At 41.5% G+C, this 14860-nt stretch overlaps 1 protein-coding gene across 2 annotated transcripts in view; it reads left to right on the top strand.

Moving 5' to 3' along the window:
• The first annotated feature begins 8596 nt into the window (after positions 1 to 8596).
• Positions 8597 to 14860, top strand: part of enox1 (ecto-NOX disulfide-thiol exchanger 1) — a 60320-nt gene continuing 54056 nt past the window's right edge. Inside the window, exons 1-2 of one of the 2 annotated variants that reach the window (XM_034186268.1) lie at positions 8597 to 8742; positions 11588 to 11725. In XM_034186268.1, the coding sequence (XP_034042159.1) occupies positions 8733 to 8742; positions 11588 to 11725 (148 nt within the window). In that variant the 5' untranslated portion in view covers positions 8597 to 8732. The remainder of the gene's footprint in view (positions 8743 to 11587; positions 11726 to 14860) is intronic. The other variant, XM_034186269.1, reaches the window with a different exon arrangement.

Here is a 14860-nt window from a genome sequence, read left to right as displayed (position 1 = left end):
ATGAACAAATTGTAATCTATTAGACAAATATGATTCAAACCACCGCAGCACAGTGCCTTTAATACCTATGGCATGCTCTAATCTCTGTAATAAAATTTTATGGTCAACAGTATCAAAAGCAGCACTGAGGTCTAACAGAACAAGCACAGAGATGAGTCCACTGTCCGAGGCCATAAGAAGATCATTTGTAACCTTCACTAATGCTGTTTCTGTACTATGATGAATTCTAAAACCTGACTGAAACTCTTCAAATAGACCATTCCTCTGCAGATGATCAGTTAGCTGTTTTACAACTACCCTTTCAAGAATTTTTGAGAGAAAAGGAAGGTTGGAGATTGGCCTATAATTAGCTAAGATAGCTGGGTCAAGTGATGGCTTTTTAAGTAATGGTTTAATTACTGCCACCTTAAAAGCCTGTGGTACATAGCCAACTAACAAAGATAGATCCGCCACAGGAAAAACACCTCTGTTGGAAGCCTTAAGGACAAGTTGGAACATGTCCAGCTGTTAAACAATTTCTCATATACTCACTCCACTGAAAGCCATCAAAAGCCGCCTGGATTTTACAAATGGTTATCAACACGGAGGTGTTTTTCCTGTGCCACCGCTCCGCGCCGGCTGCGTCCCGACACGCGGACCCGTCCGCACGTCTTTCATTAAAAAAATCTCCTTTAACAGTGGAATATCCGGATAAAATGCTGAAACCGACTTCTTCTGAAACTTCTCTGTTCTCTCACGACGTCCTGGATCAATAGAGCCTGAAATGTGGAGGTTTTCAGCTTGAAACAGGCTGATGACGCCGCCTGAGAGCGCAGCGCGACGTCTCGCACCGTGGGAAGTCCTTAAAGTGACAGTGTCACCTCAAAATCTCTCATCAGCCGTTAAAATTTTCACTGAAAACCAGCTTAATTTTTCGAACCATGTCCACTTCGATGTGTCTCACAGGTTTAGAAAAAATTTGATCAAACAAAGCGCCAGTCTCTCAGCAACTTCTCAGACAAAGGAATTCCAACAAGGGGCTGGACGACTCCTCCCACAAGGAGTGCTCACAGGCGAATGACGTCACCGACAGGCGTGGAAAAACTCACGCATGCGCACGAGGGTTCATGCATGTCTGATGTAAAAACATATGAATGAAATCCATATAGTTTTTGAAAAAAATAAAAAGGACCTATACTTTATGGACAGCCCTCGTATAATACACAGAATTCAGTGTCATGACACAAGTTTCTGTAATGTGATGAAGTCAGCATAGAATACTACCAGCAACAGGTTTGTTGCCTCCAACAGCTCTTGAAATGGAGCAATATCTCCATCTGATGGACATTTAATGCAGGTACAATAGAATTTCTCCAACATCTCTAGTGTGTGTGTGTGCGCGTATCTACAGGCTGTGACTTGGCTGCTTTAGTTGGCAAAGAAAGGTTCACTGGCCTTGACTTTGCACATGTTGCTGTGATCTTTGTTGAATTCATGGGTCGAGAAACTGAGTGAGGAGTTGGTGCCTGGATCAAGACTATGATCCAGGCTTTGTTACTTTCTGTGCTGAAATATTTCAGCAGTGACATTCGTATCTTTGGATCCTCAGACTTTGAGCTCAAGAGACACCTGGGAAGAGTTTATGGAATTGGTGATGTTGATATTTTGTCAGGAGAGAGAAGATCCAAGATCCTGGTGCATCTGGTCTTACTGTGTCATTGTGAGATGGTATCAAGTCACAAGCAGGGTGTGAGACATTTTAGCTGCATCATGAAGGAGTGACTTGCTGTCAGGATGATTCTGCATGTAGGTGCCTCAGTGCTGGATTCCTCAGAACTAGTCCATGCTCAGACACACACATAACATGTGGGTGTGCAGATCAAGGGGTACTTTTGCAAATTGGTCACAGACTAGCACAGCTGGCATACCGAAACATTGTGTTCGGGTGCATCTTAATTACGCTTAGTTCTAATCACATTATAATACATTACATTAGGATGAAGCTGATATTTTGGATGTTTGTCAGCATGACTGGATTGCTATCGGAAATTAAAAGATTAGATGGCTTGGGTAGAAAATGTGTTTAATAACAGATTTGTTGTTTTAAGAAAGGGAAAAGGTATCATATTGGTATCAGTAGATACTGAAGGTTCCAGTATCGGTATTGTGTCATGCCTTACGTTGGCTCTACTTTCTGCACCGCCATTCCTCATAAACTGGTAATTTAGGTTCATAACCATTTCTAATCAGGTTAGACACCAAATTAAAACCAGGTTTTCTGAAAAACATTTGATTATTTTGTGATTAATCGAGCTAATAAACCAACAAACCTGCTGCGCCTCAAAACATTACCTCCTTAACAAGCAGTAATACAAGAAGAAAAACTGGAACAAACATTCACACAGTGAGTGTATTATATGAATGTTGAGCTTTTCTGCTACGTTTAACCTCCTGAAACCTGACACACACACACACACGTCAGCGTTCAGTTTGTAAGAGCGCTGCTGTTTAATGGTCCACAGACAGCAGATCCTTCAAACACAAACGTCCTGAGGTGTCCCCTCACCTCCTCAGCGCTCATCGTCTTGTGTTTTTTTTACTGAATTTTCCGTGTATTGATGTCGACAAGTTTGCGGTGGTTGTGTAACTTTTCTTCACCCCTTTGACCAGTGAGGTCCACCTGGCTTCATCTCATCGACCTTCCTCCTCTGGGATGAGACTCAGCAGTGATACAGAAATGCGTCTGCATTCATCAGTTTTAAATAAAATGACACAAGTCACATAGTCGCGCTAAAAACTGTGTGTCATCATTTATCTGAGTGGGAAACACGAGGATCTGTGAAAACAGGTTTTAGAATTATGAAGTTCACTGATCAGACGATCTCTCTCTCTGTGTCTGTTCACTTCCACCCTTTTCTGTACCTCCATCCCTCCTTCTGTCCTTCTTTCCTCCTGGAAACGTCCCGACGAAGTGAAGCAGCGCCGAGCGTTTCTGCTCACTTTCACAAACCATGAAATATTCAGAGCTGGATGCATGTCCTGTTTCTTATTCATGAGCTCACTTGACATCTCTGAATCATTCACACGTGCACACTCATGCACATGGGGATACTCTCACATTTGCATCATGAAAATCCCTCAGTGGGACAAACACCTCCTGATGACCTTCCTGAAAGCTCACTGGGAGAACTGGGTTCGTCTGGACACGTGCACCAGCACGGAACTGTTCACAGCCTGCTGACGTGCATCATGTTTGTTTGTTTGTTTGAGCTGGTGGACAGCATTAAGGGGGAGGAGCTAATTAGATCTTTACCCAGGAAAAACATAATGCAAAGGTTAATGAAGGTCTTTCTTTACTGGTTGACATCCTGCCAACAGTTTTATGGGTATTAATATTGTAATATTGTGGACAAATCCACTCTAGTCGTGTCGAAATTCCCCAAAATAAAAATTGTGAAAGTTCATATTTTAGTAAATTTATTAAATTAAATTTATAAAGTGTACACCCCCCCCCCAAAAAAAAACAAAAAAAAAAAACAATGTGGCTATTTTATCTGGTTCTTTAGTCATAGTATTTATGAAATGTTAATAACATATGCATTATCATGATTACAGCCAATAAATTTGTCTATTGAATTATTCATCTTATTAATTATTGGGAAAATACTGAGAAAATATTCCAGTGTCCTTCTAAATTATATATTTTAATCCAGTTGTACTTCATAGTTGGTAAATGCCATCATTGAGTTGCAGCACCGTTTCCTAATTTAATAAAGTTACACTCTTTATACGTTGCAAAATTAGCTTGGCATTACAGGGAATGTGAGCACTGTGAGATTGCACCTAATGTTAGCATGAGTGCCTTCATTGTAAGCAGTGTAAGAAATTGTAAGAAATGTTTCTGTACCCTTCCCCAGATTTGTGCCTCCAGACAATCCTGTCTCTGAGGTCTACAGACAATTCCTTTGACTTCATGCTTGGTTTGTGCTCTAAGTGTCAACTGTGGGACCTTATATGTAGACAGGTGTGTGTCTTTCCAAATCATGTCCAATCAACTGAATGTACCCCAGGTGGGCTCCAGTTGAGCTGTAGAAACATCTCAAGGATGATCAGTGGAAACAGGAGGCACCTGAGCTCAACTTTGAGCTTTGTGGCAAAGACTGTGAATACTGATGTGTGATTTCTTAGTTTTTTTTATTATTATTTAAAAAATCTGCAAAAATAAAAAAAAAATAATTTCACATTGGTATTATGGGGTATTGTGTGTAGAATTTTGAGTGAAGGGAGTGCAGGAGGAGATGTGTGGAGCTACAATGATGGACAGAATAAAACGAGAGAATCAAAGGAACAACAAAACAAGTCACGATATCAAAGTGTGCATTCAAAAACATTTAAGGTTCGATTACGTTAGTGGTATTAAGTTAGCTCCTCTAATTAAAAAAGTTTTCTAAATGAATTTGCAGTTTTTCAGTTTGATGTATTTGCTTTCAGATCATGACCTGAAGTCTGTCTATAAATGGGATTGATTTTGTCTGATTCGTCAGTAGCACGCTTTAAAACTGTTTCAGCGTCTGCAGAGGCTGGCGGCCAGCAGGAGGAGAGGCTGCTGGGATCTCTGTCCGTGTGCACCACGTGTGTCCTCCATGCATCAGGCCCACGTGGCACTCGGGATGTCAGAACCATAATTACACATTTCAGTGTTCAAACAGTCCATCGCTAAAAAATGTTCTTAAGGCACAGCGGAACATTCCACAAATTCTGTGAGCGTTATCGTTTGGACTCTGAGTGGAAATCTGTCACCCACATGAAAATCTGTCAACATTTAAGCTCCGTGTTGCTTTGGAGGGATTTTTTCCGTCTCTGCCATCAAAACAAATGACGTCCAGATGAAAACAGGTGCTCTCTGACCCGATGAGTCTGTAATCTCGTTCAACATGTGTAAGGGTTAAAAACACTTTAGTCCTCGTCTTGTGTCTGGATTTAGTGAGTTTGTCTTTGGGTGAGTTCTTTCTGGTTTTACATGCACAGGTTTCTCTTCACTCACGTTCGTACCAACGTGAATTCTGGGCTTGAGGAATTGGAAAAAGTTATTCTAGGTTTACAGCTCGTTCTTCTTGATCCTCAACTTTAGTACAACATGCTTCAAAACCACAAGCATCAGTGTACACGTTATATTTGTATTTATTTTGAATTTATCTTTGAAATCTGAAAATCTTGTGCGCCTCAACCAAACCTTTATTCACACAAGCCAAAGATGACATATTTCATATTATGTTTTTTATATATGAAGGGTTCAGATACAAAACCCTGTAACTCAAAACCACTGATTGTTGAGGCTGATGTGCACTTGGCTGCTTCCAGAATTTGAAGAGAGCCATTTTTATTTTATCTGTGCATTTTCTAATGTGCTTTTCTTTAAATTTCTATTTTAAATTTCATTTTTCTCCATTAAACAACTGACTTACAGGGTTTTGCATCCAAAGTGCTGTTAAACTAGGTAAGATAAATTAATACTACTACTACTAATAATAATACATTATTTTTACTCTATTTTATGGCTCCTGATTACATAAAAAAATAATATTTTGGGATCATTTGAACATTATTAGTTTATTATTATTTATTTATTTATTTACATTATTTTTTATTTTTGATGACCTCTCACAGCCCACCTGTAGTACCTTCATTGCCCACCAGGGGGCAGGGGCCCACGCTTTAAAAGCACTGTGCTATCATGAAGCAAGCCTGTGGTGAGGCAGCGATAACGCTGTGGTTTTTTTTTTTGTAATTGGTTTATTTGATCTTAGTTGTTTCTTGTGGTCATTGTTGTTCAAAGTGGTATCCAGCGTGAGTGTGTGGGCGGAGCTTAGGCAGTTCAAATATATAAGTAAACACGAGGAAAGCAGTGTTAGCCTGAATATGGAGGAAGCTTCGTGTCTCGTGTTTTTTCTGTAATCTGATTATATGTTTTATTCATATTAACTGCAGGACTTCGTGTCTCTTGATGTCATCGGATCAGATTAATATGACATAATTTTATTCTGTCTTCACTTTGTCCCGCTTTTCCTTCCTGCCCGAAAATGTGACGGCGCAGGCGCGTTGGTCCACTGATGGTCGAAATCCCACTAAAATATTTTCTTATTCAGTAGTTATGATACGAGAAAAGTTAACTCATCTGTCTAAATGGTCAAATATTGACTTCAGAGCATCAGACTGAAGTATGCCCTCTAATGGGCATGGCTGAAGATAAAGACATCTGATTGGTTGTTGCTTCTGCCTCCAGTGATGAAAAATGACACAGATAGAAAAAAAAATGGCAGCAAACATGGAGACTTTTTGTCCAATTACCTCATTTCTAATTACAATTCTCTTTCTTTTTTTTTTGGCCTTTTTAAAAGTCTGAACGCACAGTGTGTCATGTTAATGCATGCTGGCTGGTGTGTGTGTGTGTGTGTGTGTATAGTCGTGGGAATAAGTGGATTTCCTGGCGTCAGATGTGAGTGATGGTGATTACTGCAGAGCAGAGCAGGCGGATGCACAGAGACGCAGACGTGTCCTGCATAGTAATCAGTCCACACACACACACACACACACACACACACACACTTAATTCAAACCCCCAGTACTTTTTGCATCGTCTCCCCCACTCGTTTTTGTGTTTGTTCATTCTCATATCTCAGAAAGCTGTGAAATAAACTGAACCAAAAACCATCTGGTAGCACGGAGTGCTCAGCAGGAAACAACCAATTTAACCTTTGACCTTAACATTGACCTCTTAATAGTGGCAAAACATTTTTGGCCATCATCATGACCAATTTTCTCTGTTTCATGTCAGATTTGAGGAAAATGTTCCAAATGAAGAGTTTAATCATCAAAACTCTTTTGCTAATTGTATCTTATTTTTTAAAATGTATTTCTCACGAATGTGTCCATGTTCTCCTTGAAGCTCATGCATGATCATCAGTGTTGCCAGATACAGCTGATGCTTTCCAGGACAAAAGCTGTTTAAAAAAAACACCAAAACGCTGAAAACTATCTAAAAAATATTAAAATTATATGACTATATTATATAAAAATATTAGTTATTAAAACTTCATCAAAAAAAAAAAATCATCACGCAGATCCAACAAGGGAGAAGCCAAAGGGACTTACTTCATTTTCCCAACTGAGCTGCTGTTTTCGGCACAGTGCAGCTCCTAAAATCATCACCAAACATATATATATATATATATAATATTTTTACACAATGATCCTTTATTGACCGAGTTTCATTCATGAAGTCAGTGGTGTGTGTGCACGTCTCTGTGTGTAAGTGTCCTTGGATGACACACAGGCACGGGCAGGAAACGCGCCTGTTTATCAACCAAATTTCACAGACAAAGTGACAAGAAGAACCAAAACCACTTACTTACAGAAGGAAATATTGTCTCCCTTGTTCCTCCGTTTGTGGCTTTGCCAACATGTGCAGCTTTCCAACATATTCCACCTGTTTCTTGATGAGACTCATAGAACTTCAGTGAGCGAGCTCAGTAAACTGCACTCGTCCCCAGCAGAGGACGACCCCAACCAGTGACATCAACCAGAAGTGTCCTCCACTGACTTCAGCCAGTGGACATTTACATGTCAAATTTGATTCAGAAAATATTATCTACACTGCGCTCAAACATTCTGCAAGTGTATGAATAAAACTTAATTTTTACCAAGGAATACACAAACAAATTCTCAAAAAGCGTTTCTGTGCCCCTTTAAACTTCAGCAGAGCAGAAACCTATGCAGAACTTATGATTGTTAATATGAGAGCTGCCAACATCGAAGATGTTTGTCACTTCAAAACGTCAGTGACAGCTGGAGGATGATGGTCACTGATGAAGGTCATGATCAGATGCCTGCCAGGACACTCTTGTAAAAGAGATTTGTTCATCTCAAGGAGTTTTTATCCTGGTTAAATAAAGGTTTGAGTTATGATGAGATGCAGGTGAACACACAGATCACTGAGAATGAATCAGATTTAAACTTTGTGGCCAAAACCCAACTGTGGGAATCACCAGTCACGTTCTGGACAACGTGTCAAAACAAGGGTTGAAAAATGAAGGTGTAGGTGGAAACCAGAGCCGGGAGTGACGCTCCCTCGAGTGATCATCGTTTATGTGAATTCTGGCCTGATTTGGGAGAAATGTGTGTTTGCTCAAAGCCACCGAGTGCACTCGGTTCTGCGCCTGTGATTGGTTCCATGTGCCGCGGACGCTTTGGATCGCTGCGGCAAAGCAGCCAGTAACCAGTGAGACCTTTGATGACTTGGATGCCAAACACACCAACGAAAGCTCATAAAATGTCCTTGTGTGTGTGTGTGTGTGTGTGTGTGTGTGTGTGTGTGTGTGTGTGTGTGTGTGTGTGTGTGTGTGTGTGTGTGTGTGTGTGTGTGTGTGTTCCTGTTTTTTAAACATCACAGGCTGCAGCTGAAACGTTGCGTCAGTGGGTGTTAAAAGTTGAACGTTTGTTTGTTAATTATGTGAGAATTTCTTGTTTTTTACATCAACACTTGGCTCGCTGATTTCTCGTCGCTCTCGAGTGATTTGCGTTTGATTTGTTCCAAACCGTCGCTCATCTTGTGTTGCAGGTGGGATATCGGTGTCATTTTGACTGGATGAGACATTTGTTCACTCATCCATTCATCCATACCTTCATCCCTCCATCAGCCAGAAGAAGGATCTGATGAGAGGTCTTCAGAGACTGGAGAGAAGAAAAGACCTGCTATGGCCAGCGGTACGAAACAGAGATGATGAAATGTAACATAAGTAGAGATTTTATAAAAGATGAATAAATAATAAGTAAGAACACAAATTGTGTGCTTGTGGAATTGTAGCTCTTTGTGATTTCATAAAGCAAGTCTGTACTTGAGTATGGGGTTATTCTTTGAGTTTAGTGATGAGTGTAGTCACTCTTCGGGTTGAGTGAGGGGGTTAGTTTAGTGAGGTGTTACTCCTTGGGTTGAGTGAGGGGGTTAATCTTTGAGTTTAGTGAGGGGTTACTCCTCGGGTTGAGTGAGGGGTTAATCTTTGCGTTTCGTGATTCCTTGGGTTGACTGAGGGGTTAGCCTTTGAGTTTAGTGAGGGGTTACACTTTGAGTTTAGTGATGAGTTTAGTCACTCCTCGGGTTGAGTGAGGGGTTACACTTTGACGTTAGTGATGAGTTTAGTCACTCCTTGGGTTGAGAGAGGGGTTACTCTTTGGGTTTAGTGAGGGGTGAGTCCTCGGGTTGTGTGAGGGGTTACTGTTTGAGTTTAGTGATGAGTTAAGTCACTCCTTGGGTTGAGTGAGGGGTTACTGTTTGAGTTTAGTGATGAGTTAAGTCACTCCTCGGGTTGAGTGAGGGGTTACTCTTTGAGTTTAGTGAGGGGTTACCGTTTGAGTTTAGTGATGAGTTAAGTCACTCCCCGGGTTGAGTGAGGGGCTACTCTTTGAGTTTAGTGAGGGGTTACTCCTCGGGTTGTGTGAGGGGTTACTGTTTGAGTTTAGTGATGAGTTAAGTCACTCCCCTGGTTGAGTGAGGGGCTACTCTTTGAGTTTAGTGATGAGTTAAGTCACTCCTTGGGTGGAGTGAGGGGTTACTCTTTGAGTTTTGTGACTCCTCGGGTTGAATAAGGTGTTATCCCTCGGGTTAGGTGAGGGGTTACTCTTTGAGTTTAGTGACTGCTTGGGTTGAGTGAGGTGTTACTCTTTGAGTTTAGTGAGGGGTTACTCCTCAAGTTGAGTGAGGGGTTACTCTTTGAGTTTAGTGATGAGTTTAGTCACTCCTCGGGTTGAGTGAGGGGTTACTCTTTGAGTTTAGTGATGAGTTTAGTCACTCCTCGGGTTGAGTGAGGGGTTACTCTTTGAGTTTAGTGATGAGTTTAGTCACTCCTCGGGTTGAGTGAGGGGTTACTCTTTGAGTTTAGTGATGAGTTTAGTCACTCCTCGGGTTGAGTGAGGGGTTACTCTTTGAGTTTAGTGATGAGTTTAGTCACTCCTCGGGTTGAGTGAGGGGTTACTCTTTGAGTTTTGTGACTCCTCGGGTTGAATAAGGTGTTACTCTTTGAGTTTAGTGAGGGGTTACTCCTCAAGTTGAGTGAGGGGTTACTCTTTGAGTTTAGTGACTTCTCGGGTTGAGTGAGGGGTTACTCTTTGAGGTTAGTGAGGGGTTACTTCTTGGTTTGAGTGAGGGTTACTCCTCGGGGGGGTAGAGTGAGGGGTTAGTGTTCGGGTTGAGTGAGGGGTTACTCCTCAGGTTGAGTGGCTCGATGATCCCCCAAGGTGGACTGGACACCTACATGGACTCATCAATTGCTGTTGTGTTCTGTATTTTAACCCTTTTTGGTAGAATGACCTCACCCCTTTGAGTTTGGTCTGCTTGAGGTTTCTTCCTCAATATCATCAGAGGGCGTTTTTCCCTACCACTGTCACCTGTGTGCTTGCTCTAGGGGTTGGTATGTTAGACCTTACTAGTGTGAAGCGCCTTGAGGCAGCTTTGTTGCTTTGTTTGGAGCAGTTTAAACTAAAATGAATTGAAAATTGAAATTGTTGACTGTAGAGGTTACTCCTCAAGTTAATCTGGAGTTGCATTGAGTTACGCCGGCTGTCCTGAGTTGAGTGCAGGTTGAGTCGAGGAGGCTGAAAGTTTGACAGGAATTAATTACTTTTCCAAACTTCACTCCAGTGGTGTACCTGCTCTGGAGGACTAGGCTTTGGAGTCAGCTAGTTTTCCTTAATCTCTTTTTTTAACTCTCACAATGAAAGGATCTCCACTAAAGCTTAGACCCTTGTTGCTGGATCTAAGGAACATCTCCTTCAAAGGCTTTGATCAGACTGCTTGCTCAAATTTGACTTATTATATATCTGATTCCAATCTGATCTCACTGATTGACAGTCCACATTATATATAGCAAGTGACCAGATCCGATTTCTGTATCCATGTGGCAATCCGCCTTTTCTATCTTATCCACATCGGTTGCTATAACAATGACATGACGCCTTGAAGCAGAAGCAGTGGACATTGTACGCACATGTGCAGAGCGGGTCTGGTGCTGGCATAAACAAACCAGAATGGAGTGCAGTGAAATGGCCATGGTTATTCACCATATGGTGATGTGGACCAAGTTTCCCATGGTTGGCTTCTGTAGCTGCTCATTAATGGCCGGATCCGTTCTGCGCATTGACAGATCTGCTTTCAAGAGCTTCAAACGTGCATGACGTAAACATGAACTTCACATGGTGTCAAGTCACAGAAGTAAGAAAACACACAGCTGGAATCCGATCAGTGCAGTCAGACCAGAAACGGATTTGTAGAAAAACGTGATTTGAATTACATTTCAGACCACCTACAAATGAGTCATGAAACTGATTTTGACTGTTTAGACTTATCAATATGTGATAAGATTCAAATCCGATATGCTCATGAATCAGATTTTGACTGGCAGTCTGAACAAAGCTGAAATAACACTAAAACATTTTACTGCTTTAAACCAAACATCACATCACCGAAATGGCTTCAGGTTTTAAAACAGTCTTGAGAAGTTCCTTCTCTCTGACGTCCGATTCACCTCCAACTTCACGTCACTTCTTCTCTGCACAGCAGCTGATGGTGTCGGCAGCCTGGGAGCTGAACACAACCACCTGGGTGTGCCTGTCACGGATCACAGAGCCTGGGCCACGGCCATGAACAACCTGGGCATCGTGCCGGTGGGCATCAGCAGCCAGCAGCTGGTTTCAGGTACCGAATGCTCCTCGAGCGCGACTCTGCATTTATTTTATTTCATTATTTTTGGCACCTGTGGTCACAAGCTTTGGGTAAAACTAATTAGCTACTGATTGCAGGCCACGCCCACTATCTGCAGCAGCTTTTCACAAACTATGTTCCCTGTGATTAGTGAGCCGCGCGCGGGATTAATGGAGTCAGTCAACGAGTCTGTGAGCGAGTCAGTCAGTGAGTCACTGATTGAATTAGTGAGTGACTCATTGTGTAAGTTCACAAATTCTCCACCAATAACTCCAACACATGCAGGCTTAAATCGCAGCCGCTCCCAGGAACCTGCACACTTAAATCACAGCCGCTCCCAGGAACCTGCACATTTAAATCACAGCCGCTCTCAGGAACCTGCACGTTTAAATCACAGCCGCTCCCAGGAACCTGCACGTTTAAATCACAGCCGCTCCCAGGAACCTGCACACTTAAATCACAGCCGCTCCCAGGAGCTGCACGTTTAAATCACAGCCGCTCTCAGGAACCTGCACGTTTAAATCACAGCCGCTCCCAGTAACCTGCACGTTTAAATCACAGCCGCTCTCAGGAACCTGCACGTTTAAATCACAGCCGCTCCCAGTAACCTGCACGTTTAAATCACAGCCGCTCTCAGGAACCTGCACGTTTAAATCACAGCCGCTCTCAGGAACCTGCACGTTTAAATCACAGCCGCTCTCAGGAACCTGCACGTTTAAATCACAGCCGCTCCCAGGAACCTGCACGTTTAAATCACAGCCGCTCCCAGGAACCTGCACGTTTAAATCACAGCCGCTCCCAGGAACCTGCACGTTTAAATCACAGCCGCTCCCAGGAACCTGCACGTTTAAATCACAGCCGGTGGTTCCAAAGTAATAATAATTTTCTCATTTGTGCAGTAAACTCCAGACTTTTGGCATTTGGACTTCCATCCAAATTGGAAGTCCCAAAAACCAGTTTTATTTGTTATTATCTATCGTCCACCTGGTCGTTACTGTGAGTTTCTCTGTGAATTTTCAGACCTTTTGTCTGACTTAGTGCTTAGCTCAGATAAGATAATTATAGTGGGCGATTTTAACATCCACACAGATGCTGAGAATGACAGCCTCAACACTGCATTTAATCTATTATTAGACTCTATTGGCTTTGCTCAAAAAGTAAATGAGTCCACCCACCACTTTAATCATATCTTAGATCTTGTTTTGACTTATGGTATGGAAATAGAAGACTTAACAGTATTCCCTGAAAACTCCCTTCTGTCTGATCATTTTTTAATAACATTTACATTTACCCTGATGGACTACCCTGCAGTGGGGAATAAGTTTCATTACACTAGAAGTCTTTCAGAAAGCGCTGTAACTAGGTTTAAGGATATGATTCCTTCTTTATGTTCTCTAATGTCATATACCAACACAGAGCAGAGTAGCTACCTAAACTCTGTAAGGGAGATAGAGTATCTCCTCAATAGTTTTACATCCTCATTGAAGACAACTTTGGATGCTGTAGCTCCTCTGAAAAAGAGAGCTTTAAATCAGAAGTGTCTGACTCCGTGGTATAACTCACAAACTCGTAGCTTAAAGCAGATAACCCGTAAGTTGGAGAGGAAATGGCGTCTCACTAATTTAGAAGATCTTCACTTAGCCTGGAAAAAGAGTTTGTTGCTCTATAAAAAAGCCCTCCGTAAAGCTAGGACATCTTTCTACTCATCACTAATTGAAGAAAATAAGAACAACCCCAGGTTTCTCTTCAGCACTGTAGCCAGGCTGACAAAGAGTCAGAGCTCTATTGAGCTGAGTATTCCATTAACTTTAACTAGTAATGACTTCATGACTTTCTTTGCTAACAAAATTTTGACTATTAGAGAAAAAATTACTCATAATCATCCCAAAGATGTATCGTTATCTTTGGCTGCTTTCAGTGATGCCGGTATTTGGTTAGACTCTTTCTCTCCGATTGTTCTGTCTGAGTTATTTCCATTAGTTACTTCATCCAAACCATCAACATGTTTATTAGACCCCATTCCTGCCAGGCTGCTCAAGGAAGTCCTACCATTATTTAATGCTTCAATCTTAAATATGATCAACTTATCTTTGTTAGTTGGCTATGTACCACAGGCTTTTAAGGTGGCAGTAATTAAACCATTACTTAAAAAGCCATCACTTGACCCAGCTATCTTAGCTAATTATAGGCCAATCTCCAACCTTCCTTTTCTCTCAAAGATTCTTGAGAGGGTAGTTGTAAAACAGCTAACTGATCACCTGCAGAGGAATGGTCTATTTGAAGAGGTTCAGTCAGGTTTTAGAATTCATCATAGTACAGAAACAGCATTAGTGAAGGTTACAAATGATCTTCTTATGGCTTCGGACAGTGGACTTATCTCTGTGCTTGTTCTGTTGGACCTCAGTGCTGCTTTTGATACTGTTGACCATAAAATTCTATTACAGAGATTAGAGCATGTCATAGGTATTAAGGGCACTGCGCTGCGGTGGTTTGAATCATATTTGTCTAATAGATTACAGTTTGTTCATGTAAATGGGGAATCTTCTTCACGGACTAAAGTTAATTATGGAGTTCCACAAGGTTCTGTGCTAGGACCAATTTTATTCACTTTATACATGCTTCCCTTAGGCAGTATTATTAGACGGTATTGCTTAAATTTTCATTGTTACGCAGATGATACCCAGCTTTATCTATCCATGAAACCAGAGGACACACACCAATTAGCTAAACTGCAGGATTGTCTTACAGACATAAAGACATGGATGACCTCTAATTTCCTGCTTTTAAACTCAGATAAAACTGAAGTTATTGTACTTGGCCCCACAAATCTTAGAAGCATGGTCTCTAACCAGATCTTTACTCTGGATGGCATTTCCCTGACCTCTAGTAATACTGTGAGAAATCTTGGAGTCATTTTTGATCAGGATATGTCATTCAAAGCGCATATTAAACAAATATGTAGGACTGCCTTTTTGCATTTACGCAATATCTCTAAAATCAGAAAGGTCTTGTCTCAGAGTGATGCTGAAAAACTAATTCATGCATTTATTTCCTCTAGGCTGGACTATTGTAATTCATTATTATCAGGTTGTCCTAAAAGTTCCCTAAAAAGCCTTCAGTTGATTCAAA

This window comes from Thalassophryne amazonica, chromosome 14, assembly GCF_902500255.1.
Source record: "Thalassophryne amazonica chromosome 14, fThaAma1.1, whole genome shotgun sequence".
In the NCBI taxonomy this organism is placed as follows: domain Eukaryota; kingdom Metazoa; phylum Chordata; class Actinopteri; order Batrachoidiformes; family Batrachoididae; genus Thalassophryne; species Thalassophryne amazonica.
Note: the sequence above shows the minus strand (reverse complement) of the source record. Positions and strands in the feature narration are given on the sequence as shown.